At 38.6% G+C, this 10,097-nt stretch overlaps 1 protein-coding gene and 1 long non-coding RNA gene across 4 annotated transcripts in view; one reads left to right on the top strand and one right to left on the bottom strand.

Annotated features, from left to right (window-relative positions):
• Positions 1 to 10,097, top strand: part of LOC105834267 (microtubule-associated protein futsch) — a 49,105-nt gene that overhangs the window by 21,458 nt on the left and 17,550 nt on the right. For all 3 annotated transcript variants that reach the window (XM_036295284.1, XM_012676612.3, XM_028192142.2), the window contains 4 exons: positions 8,720 to 8,818; positions 8,941 to 9,113; positions 9,252 to 9,409; positions 9,605 to 10,016. In XM_036295284.1, the coding sequence (XP_036151177.1) occupies positions 8,720 to 8,818; positions 8,941 to 9,113; positions 9,252 to 9,409; positions 9,605 to 10,016 (842 nt within the window). The remainder of the gene's footprint in view (positions 1 to 8,719; positions 8,819 to 8,940; positions 9,114 to 9,251; positions 9,410 to 9,604; positions 10,017 to 10,097) is intronic.
• On the bottom strand, positions 144 to 8,713 carry LOC118648858. Its single transcript, XR_004965463.1, has 2 exons — positions 5,297 to 8,713; positions 144 to 5,231 (listed from the first exon to the last, which is right to left on the bottom strand). It is a non-coding gene; the product is annotated as an uncharacterized LOC118648858 (long non-coding RNA).

Here is a 10,097-nt window from a genome sequence, read left to right as displayed (position 1 = left end):
TCTCTTTATTGTATTATATCTCGCGTAAGACAATTTCCAATCGCGAGTTACGACGTTACCTATTAATATCCTTATTAATAGGGCTTAATTAAAATTCATGTCCATGTTGAAACGACAGTTTCTTATTAAATTTATTATGTAACTTTTTTTTCCCCGTTTTTGTCTCTTTCTTTACTACTTTTATACCGGATTACTTTACCAAAAGTTTACGTTCTATTTTAATTACTTATCAATAAATCCTTAAAATAAATAAGTCTTTATTGCATCTCGATCTCCATTATATTATTAGCCATTGACCTCTAGCTTCTATCTGTCTGATGATTCTCGTTCAAATTTTGCAAATTACAAGAGCACGTACAAACTTCAATATCTACACGTTTCTCCGGAGCTTTCAAAGCTAACACAGAAACGCCCTCGAGTGTGCTAATTCTATAATAGAAAGGGAATTCATTAGATTCCAATTCGACTATCTGATCAAAACTTTAATAACAGTCAAAGTATCAACGCAGACAACAGATATTAGGAAAGTAGTCTAATTTTATTTACGTAATCTGCTCTGTCAAACGTATTTCTTTTTGCACAGCAGTAAAATATTCAACTCGGCGAAGCTGTATATGTTACTGAAGCTCTAATCCCCGATCGGTCGCGTCTAATAAAGTTTAATCGCGAGCAACAGTGCGTACGTAAGCGAGCTACCCAACGTGTGCTTGTTGTGCTCTAAGTGCGGACAAGTGCAGGCCTCGTGAAGCCAAAGCAATTCAGACACGCTTGAACTACAAACGGGTCACGTTACCTGGGAATCACGGTTCGTCGCACATTCATCTTTCCCGACTTTGCCTCCTCGGCTCCTCGACTTCTCGTTGACTTAGCGCGAAATGAACTCGACATACGTCAGCGAGCAAATCTGTAGACGACGATGCCGCGTCCGATACACCTCCGTCACGGTTACCTGCATCCGCGGGCTTCGACAAGCTCAATGTTTTCGACGCGGACGACTCCACTGAGAATGTTTCCAACGTGGAGAAATTCGCGTTGCTCTATCTAGACTTGGTATCGGATGAAGAGCTGACGTTTTTCGCGCCGAGGAATGACATCGGCGCCATGAAAACCACCTATTGTCCTAAAACTCGCGGCGAACGAGACGAGGTGTCCTTATTCGCGGAGTGACGCTGCGTTCCCTCCCTCGACATGTTTCCGGCCGTTCCTATCGGCCGTAATAAATGCACACGATCCCCGCGTTCTCCGTCACATTTGCCGGAGGAAAATACCAACGCCAACGCGCGCCTCACTTGGTCTCTCTCTCTCTCTCTCTCTCTCTCTCTCTTTCTTCCGCTTCCTTCATTAATCATCCCGGCGGGACCGGGATTTTTCGTGCGTCTCTCGTCTGGTCTGTCGCTAAGCAGATACATTTGAAAGGTAGGCTGCGAAAGAAAAGGGAATCGAGCGGGTTCAGTTCCGAGAGGCGCACAATCCAAACGGTGGGCGAGTCTCTCCGTTGTGATACTTTTTCCTTTTTCTGCTTTATTGTGCGTGTGTCTTGCCACGCCACACACTCGCTCGGTGCAATTATGAATATCCGCGTGCTCTGCGACCCCGTCTGTGAGTCATCGCATTCAATTTCGAAGCCGGCCGGCGAAGAAGTCGCGGCAACGCGACGTAATCGGCGCGCGCGTTAAAGCGTCGCACTCTTAAGTACACGCTTTTATCAGGTTGGCTCACGCGTCGGTCCAATTGCGCGTATATACCAGCGCATTTGCGACCCGCTTAACCCGACGGACGGCAATTCACGTTGAATAATGTAACGCGGGATGAATCGGTGTTATAACGCTAATGCGACGCGCTCGCTATAATTTTGAAGTCGTTAATGCGCGCTTCGAGTTGTCCAGGTGTCCAAGCTTGCGCTTTATGAAAGCAGACATATTCTCGCGCTGGTATTATTTCACGATGTTTTACAATTTCGATGTTTTACAATTTTACCTTTCTCTTTCTCGCACGCGATTGTTAATTAAAATTTATTTACGTATCCAGAACATCCAGATAGAGGATGTTTGCAGGTAGCGCGGGCCTTGCTGATGTAAAAGGTCAACGAATGAAAATATGTTTTTCTCTAATAAAAGAAATTATTAAGTGCAATTTGAAAATTATTTCGTGTATCGTGTGCACACGGTACCGCGTAAAATATTGGCCGAGATGAAGAATAGTGATACCCCGCGATTTTTTGTATTGCGCACTCGTTCATACCCCCGCGACATTTAGCTCGTTTGTTATTTCAATTTTACCGACTGCTCGGTTTTCATATAGCGTCACGTTAAAAAAAAAAAAATATGAGGGGTATTGCGAAAAAAAGTGTCGTAAATAACTGTAACTTACATTCCTAACGTTTTATACAGGGATAGGTAGAGGACGGAATAAAGTAAAGGAGATAGAAAATAGTTTGACGAAAGTAAGACGTCGTCGATTAAAAATTTCACGACACTTCATAATTCTGAGCTAGAATAATCCGTTTCGGTAAGACGTCGCATTCATTACGTCTCCTGTTTCACGGCGACCTTTCGGAGCAAAAAAGAAACCGTCCCTGTCACTTCTACTCTCAATCCTTGATCCAGGTCTTCGCCCTTGTCTTGGAAATATAAATAGCAACGAGTGTGTGAGTTAGGTCGATCTCTATGCTCCCTCTGCCGAGGTCGTGCACTGCATTTCTGAATATCCGCTACTATTTTCCTCTCTTCTACTCCCTCGCCCCCTTCCTCCTGGATCTACTTTCGGCCTGTCAAACTCCCGTACTCGATCAAAGACTCTCACAGTACACGGAACTCGCGCGCATTTGCATAGGTATTAATGAAACCAACTTGCCACATGATTGTATCGCATTAATTTATCGTGTTAGGAGAAAGAAGTGTTGTATTATTTAAGTAAGAATAAAAATCATCGCGAAAGAAAACGTTGATAACTTTTTATCTTTATTTCTGAAGTAATGATTTATTCATGAAGTTTTGTATATGCAATACCTGGGCACAATAAAACGCGCGTGAATTATCCATGCCGAAACGTGAGCCAAAATAACGGGTCATCATCGACCTCCTCTTTGACATTTCTTCCCGCGAGATTAATCGAGAACAACGTCACGAGTGATTATCCTAGAAACTTTTTGACCCTCTTACATTACAAAGGCTTTACAGGTCCACTTATATTTCAGTTTAGTCTATATTTTCAAGATACTGGAACACCCTGAAGCGCGTTTGCATTTATAGTGGTAGTGCAATAAAGTAAATTAGGGTATAATGGTCATACGGAGACAATGACCAATAGCTATAATTTTTCCAATAATGAATAAATAATATGTTCTTGTGATTATTTTCAAAGATAATCAAAGTTTATGTGCGTATACTATTCGAAATAACAATATTATATCACGTTTTTACTTTTGACTGCCTGCAAAGTTTTTTAGGCGTTAATTAAAAATTGTCGAATAAATTACAGTTGCGTTGTCACAATTAACGATAGACACATAACAAAGGTATGTAAATTGTAATGTATAATTATATCCTTTATTTCCTTTTTTATTTTTGAAATAAATACTATGACTATCTTTCTTTCACAGTTCGCGTAAGATGGTTCAAAAAACAATATAAAATTTTTATTCAGCGTTTTTTTTTAAATATTAATAATGTTACATGCTTTAAGTTTCGGTAAAGTAATATATCAAACGCTTATTACTAAAAAATAATAAAAATAAAAGTATGCTTTTGCATTTTTAAGAAATATGGCATCATATCCGAGTTTATCCTATTTCATTTGCAATTATCACATCACGGTTGAACACGTACAGCTGCATCTTCTCATCACAGATTCTCACAATTTTGAGAAGAGAGAAATCTTAGATCGCGATTGGTATATATGCGCGGTACAGTTACGTGGGTTATGATCCTTGCTTTTTCCCCTCCCGGTTCTACTAAAGCGATACTTTATGTCGCACGTGTACTTACTACACGCATCGTGACATGTAGGCGCGTTGCAGGCAGGACAACGAGAGAAACCATTTCTAAACATAGTCGGGACAAACCCAGCATTCCCGGCATCCGTCGCCGAAGAAAGGAGGGGAGGAAAAAAAGAGAGCAAAAGAAAAAAAAACCGCGAAAAGTCAAATGTGCAAATCGAGAAACGCGAGTGTTTGCTCCAGGGGACGCGTGAGGCGGGAGCCACTCCGCGAGGAGACCACGCAGTTTTGTCTATACTTAGCTTAAGTTGCTAATCCATAGGGACAACGAGTGTCAAATATTTCTTCCACGTGTCGCGAGAGTGGGATTACGGGAGGAGTGAGACCGGGGAGATTTTCGAACGATTTTAATTACGTCGCGAATTAACATCTAACAATAGAGTTCGTGCGTTTTTATTTTCGCGACGTTGAGTTTGAGAGAAAAGGGAATAAAAAAAAAAAATATCGCTCGCCGCAGAAATATTATAGGTCAGGGAGTACGATCGGAGTTTATCCATATCACGGGAACAGAGGAGCGAGAGAGAGAGAGAGAGCCTTGTCGGATAAAGCCGCCCTTGGATTTTCCTCCCTTTTTGTAGACGTAATACATCGCAAACGCGGGGCGTTTATATATTACCGCGGTCGATCGCGTGAATGCGAGTCCTCCTACACTTTTCACACGACGATCGCCTATTTAGATACATCCTCATTGTGCGTGCTGACACAAGCGACGTGTCAGAAACGTGTCGCACACTGCACTAAGGCAGGAAACCGCGGGAATACGACGTCGCTGGACACGTCGGCCGTACGCGGCGGCCTGTTCTACGAAAATGTGTGTGCGCTCGCGTGGCCGCGCGATGACAACATATATCGTCCACGCGATTAAAGCCGGGGGATTTTCGATAGAGCGGACGAGCGCCGTTCCGCTCTTTAGCATTTTGCAAGATATAAATCGTTGACGGATCATCCAACGCCATTTTTCGTCCGCTCGACGGCAGATATTATTCCGTCCGAGCGACGCGTCGCAACGTTTTTCCATTTCATTTTTCCCCCCGCTAAACTTTTTTCTTTTTTTCTTTTTTTTTTTTAACGCTCGATTCACTTGACCCCGAGTTTCGGATTCCGCGCGGTTTGTTCGATTGACGGGATGATTCATCTCGTCGAACGGAAATTCGCGATGCGTACAATTTAATTAAGACGTCTGTTTTAATTAACGGTTAGACTGCCTTCAACTGTAATTGCAAACTGTATTTATCTTCGTCGCTGATAAAACAAATTACTGATCTACAAGAGCGAACGTTCACAGAGCGCTCTGTGAACGTTCGTTCTTGTAATACGTTCAGCCGGAAACGAGTCGGGAATATTTTCTGGAATATTCGCGAATTGATTTGTTCGATGTTCGTTCTGCTGTTAGTTCTGTTTTTATTAATCAGTACTTGGCGAAGCCATTAAGCAATCAATTCGCACGGATCGAAATACATCACATGAAACCCGCGCGATTCCATTAATGATATTTTGGTCCTGTTAATTGACTAAATGATTACCATGACTAGATAGTTGTCAACACTATCCGTTTCGAGCGATCGAGTCCATTAAAATAGTAAATCATCAGCCAGTGCGGTAATGCGGTAATATGTCATACCAATTAGATACTATTGATACCAATTAGAACTTCAATTCCGATAGCAAACATAGAGAGGGAGAGAGAGAGAGAGAGAAACTTATCTGCTTCACTTCAGCCAAGAACATTATTTACCCAAAACGAGTGGGAGCTGCAAATGTAAATAAAACATGAAACGTTTCAGACAAAGATGCGAGATTTAAGTTTTAATCCATTAATTTGTCGATATCAGTTGAATAAGAGTTCTTACAAAACTGTGCCTTAAATCGTCGTTCATGAATTAGAATCGTAATTTTTCGATAACTTTATTTATTTTAGCAACTTTTTTGCATATTTGTAGCATTAAAATTTGTATTAAAAAAATTCTTCTTGAATCTTGTCGGTCACGAATGCGTATTAAATGTTGAAGAAGTTGAAAGCAAAGTGAATGTTTGCTTGAGAAGACTTTTCTTATGCAAATTTTTGGATTTAATCGCGCTGTTTCTGATACTGATACTGCAGTCAAAACCTGCGGGGGTCGGTTAGAATTAAGTAACGCCACCCAACTGTGAGCATTAAAAAACGGCTTCTCTCGTATCAGCTTTGGGGCTTCTGATCAGTTTGACAACGTCAAGCACGCTCGATGTGTTCCGCTCTGACAATGTGACTTTTCGCTGTCAGATAAGATTTGATATAATTTGGTCACGCAATCTTCTCAATTTATTGCGTAAAGTTTTTCTTTCTTTTAACATTAATCTCTTTTAAAAATTTGAAAACAGCAGAAATACACGGAAAATTTAATAAAATGCAAAATCGATTAATTAGTTAACGGAATCGATTCGTTTTAGCGATTTGTACGCGTTCGGATTATTTATATTCCGCGTATTTGCAGTTTCGCGTGTAATTTCGCGAAAATGCAATATATATTTCGTCAGTGGCTAATAATAGCGCCCACGTTTACTGTAAAGTATGCAACACGTATTTACTTATTGCGGGATAAAATTGGAGGCAGCGAGAAAGCCGCGCGGAATTCGTTGCACCGCCTTTTGCTCGGTTCTCCTTCTGTTTTTTTTTTCTTCTTTTTCGTTAATTTCCTCCGGCTCCTCTCTATCCTCAGCATTGATTGATACTACGACGTTGCCAGGCAACGTCTCGAACCAGACCTGTCTGTGTACACGCTAGTATAGAATTACGTGAGAGCAAGTCCAAAGCCGAACTCCCTTGGCAACGAGTTACGTTCCATTGTGCTGCATCATCAATCCTTTAAGATGCCAATGAATTTTTTTCAACACTTCCGCCTGCGAAAAGAGCTCTGAGAAAAGCATTGCACTTAGACGGAATCATGAAATATTGAACGACAAATTGATTTACAGAAATTGCGGTGAATTGATTTTGGAGATGTAAATGTTACTTTCAACATGTCTCGTATAAATAAACACATTAACTCAATTTTTTCTTATATTTGTCCACAACATAAAAATGTGTCTGACATAGATTGAATTAGAAAAAATAATATATTTTATTTATTCTTAATGTTTGTGTAACAATTTAGCAAACATATTTAATATAGATATATATTGTTTCTATGAAGCATAATAATATATTAGTCAAATTAAAAATAATTTCTTTTATTGTCAATCTTTAATTTTTTAAATTTTTTCTTGCTTGTTGTTGTGTTAATTATTTTAAAAATTATCTAAAAGGGATTATTGTGGGTATCGGAAATTTTTTGCACAATGTCAAAAGTGGAGTATCTCTGCGTTAAAGTTGGCAATAGAGGGTGGGCACAGGATGTGCGACGATCGATTGCCAGCTGGTAAGGAACCACGTGACGGGGTGCGGTGTTGGTGACGTCATAAAACGACCGCCCCCAAGCAACCCTCATGACAAACTGCGACTGCTGATTCATTCATGTTAATTATTCAATTAAGTTTTGGAATGCACTTTCTCCTTTCTTCTTTTATATTACTATTCGTAACATAATTTGTAATTATCCTTTCATATTTGTTATTCTAAAAATTTTAATAGAAAAGTTTTTAGCATTTTAGTACACTGATAATTATACATAAACAATTGTAATTCTTATCTGTCTATTATATTTATAATATCTTTTTTCTTTCAGCTATTTTAAATAAAAATAATTAATTTAATACAATTAAATTTATTTGTTTTTAATTAAACGTGATATATGAATCAATTCTAATTCTAATTCTAATTATTTATACTTTAGCGCAGACATTGTAAATAAAAATATTTTTTATATTTATTTTATAGTTAAACATTTTGGAAAATTGCTCTGTGTTTATAATATAACAACTAATTGACTTTTCTTATTAATCGACCTAGAGCTCGATGGCTTTTAACATTTTAACCTTAACCTTACACTTAGTGACTGAATTGTCTTATTCTGAAGCCACACTACTGCAGTCTTGTACATTTATATGCAATTATGACCTATTACCCCATTCATTTATAAATGTCTTACACTTGGAAGTTTAATCCTCTGTCTACAATTATATTTTTACTCTTTTTTTCTTTCTCTCTCTCTCTCTCTTTTTGCAATCAAAATTTTTCTTATTTAGTCCAAGTTGTTACTGTTTCAAGCTTTCAAAAAAAGTAACAAGATTCAAGGTTATTTTTCAACATTTTCTGCTGCATTATCAAATAATTTCTTAACTCAAATGTTAAACTTTTATTTCATAAAAATATTTAATGAAATTTTGTCTATGCCAAAAAAAAGAAACAAACAAATTATAGACGAAGAATTCAAATGACTTTAAATGATATTTAAAATATCCTTTTTGAGCAACATTTAAACAATTTTCTTTAGAAGAATTCCAAAGAACTGACTCTAGTTCAACGTTGCCGTCTAAATACAATAATGATCTAAAACGAGAACAACCTACTTTTCTTTATTTAAAATATCAGGGCCAGACTCGGAAAAGCTTGGCCAAGTTCATAAGAAAGCATGTCGCCGGAATACCTAAAGTTACATTCGATCTTGAAGAAGAGCAGTGATTTATATGCAGATGCCATTTCATAAGTTTTCCGATATCAGTATCTGCTTAACATGTATGAAGAAGATCCCGTTTGAAAGTTCAGCTATACTTAGCGATCGTTGTTTTTCTCTTCGATTGTTGCAGGTTTTCTATCATGGGACAAGGACAGTTGTCACGTAGATCTAGAGAAGGAATTATTGGCCTTAGTAGCGCAAGCCCCCGAAGGCGAGGAAGCCAGAAATGGTAATTGTTATCTCAAACTTGTTATTTTCATCCGTTTTATATTATACGTAAAGTTATTTATTGTTATAATTTATTATGTTTATGTAATTAATTATTAGTGACTGATTTAATAAAATTTTTAGGCGAAAGGTTGATCCAATATGCCACCGAGAACCTTGTAACAGAAGTTCTCATTCACCCGCAGACGAATACATTGTTACAGTGTATTCGCAATCTTCTTTCAAGCTTCACGAAACATCGGCACATCATACACGCTGGATACACATTCGGTGGCAATGGTTCCTGGATATTGCAGGTACTCTTGAATGGCTATATTTGGTTATCAAGTGCAATTACTGTAAATAAAAACGAGACATCAATTAATAGTCACGCGAAATGTTGGCGGAAAATCGTTTTGAGTTAGAAATCGACGATCTCGATTCCTGTTATTCAGGATGGAACCTTCAGTCTCGCAGACTTTCTGGATGCGTTCAGTGAACATGAAGTGCAAAGAGTCCTTCGTGCCTACGAGAATAGCGTTACCGTAGATATTCATTGCGCGGGTGTTAGCGATTGGTCGACAAGTCGATTATCAAAGGAAGCTTGTTGCAGGTGCGTACTTTTGTCGTACATTCTTCCACATGAATAACATCGATTTGCGTCGCATAACAAAAATTGTTTCGAGGATTAACGACAAATAAAGCGCGTTACACGTGAAAAATTGAAAAAAATTAAATTAAAAATTCTATAGATAACACATTGCATAATATTTCTTGATAGAATTTTTCACATTCTTCGTATTCGCAGATCTTGCAGAGTCAGAGTGAACCCCGACGATGTTCTCACAGCCGGTATGCCGGCTATCACGAGTTTTACGAACTACATCGGACAGTACCTCGTGTCGCAAACACTGGACCAGCTCATGGAACCGTCCGACGTCGTTGGAAACATTAGATTTAGTCATCCGACCTTATACGTCTTCCCCGGTGGACAAGGTGATGCCGCGCTTTTCGGTATAAACGGCTTCAATATGCTCGTCGACGGCGGCTTTGCCAGGAAAGCATGTTTCTGGGATTTCACCAGGCATCTCGATCGATTGGATGCTGTTCTAGTCACTAGGATAAATAATAGTAACATCGGCGGTATGTTCAGCGTTCTTCGCAAGAAAAAGGAGATGCACGTTTATCCCCAAATTGGCCATTTCTTTTGTAACTTAGTCGTAAGTAATCTTATTATTTTAATACTTATCTTTAAAAAATTCTTTATACATTTATAATAACAATTAAATTTTTTAAAAATA

The sequence above is a fragment of the Monomorium pharaonis genome, chromosome 1 (assembly GCF_013373865.1).
Source record: "Monomorium pharaonis isolate MP-MQ-018 chromosome 1, ASM1337386v2, whole genome shotgun sequence".
NCBI classification, from domain to species: domain Eukaryota; kingdom Metazoa; phylum Arthropoda; class Insecta; order Hymenoptera; family Formicidae; genus Monomorium; species Monomorium pharaonis.
The sequence above is the reverse complement of the archived record's forward strand: the minus strand, read 5'-3'. Positions and strand labels throughout refer to the sequence as shown.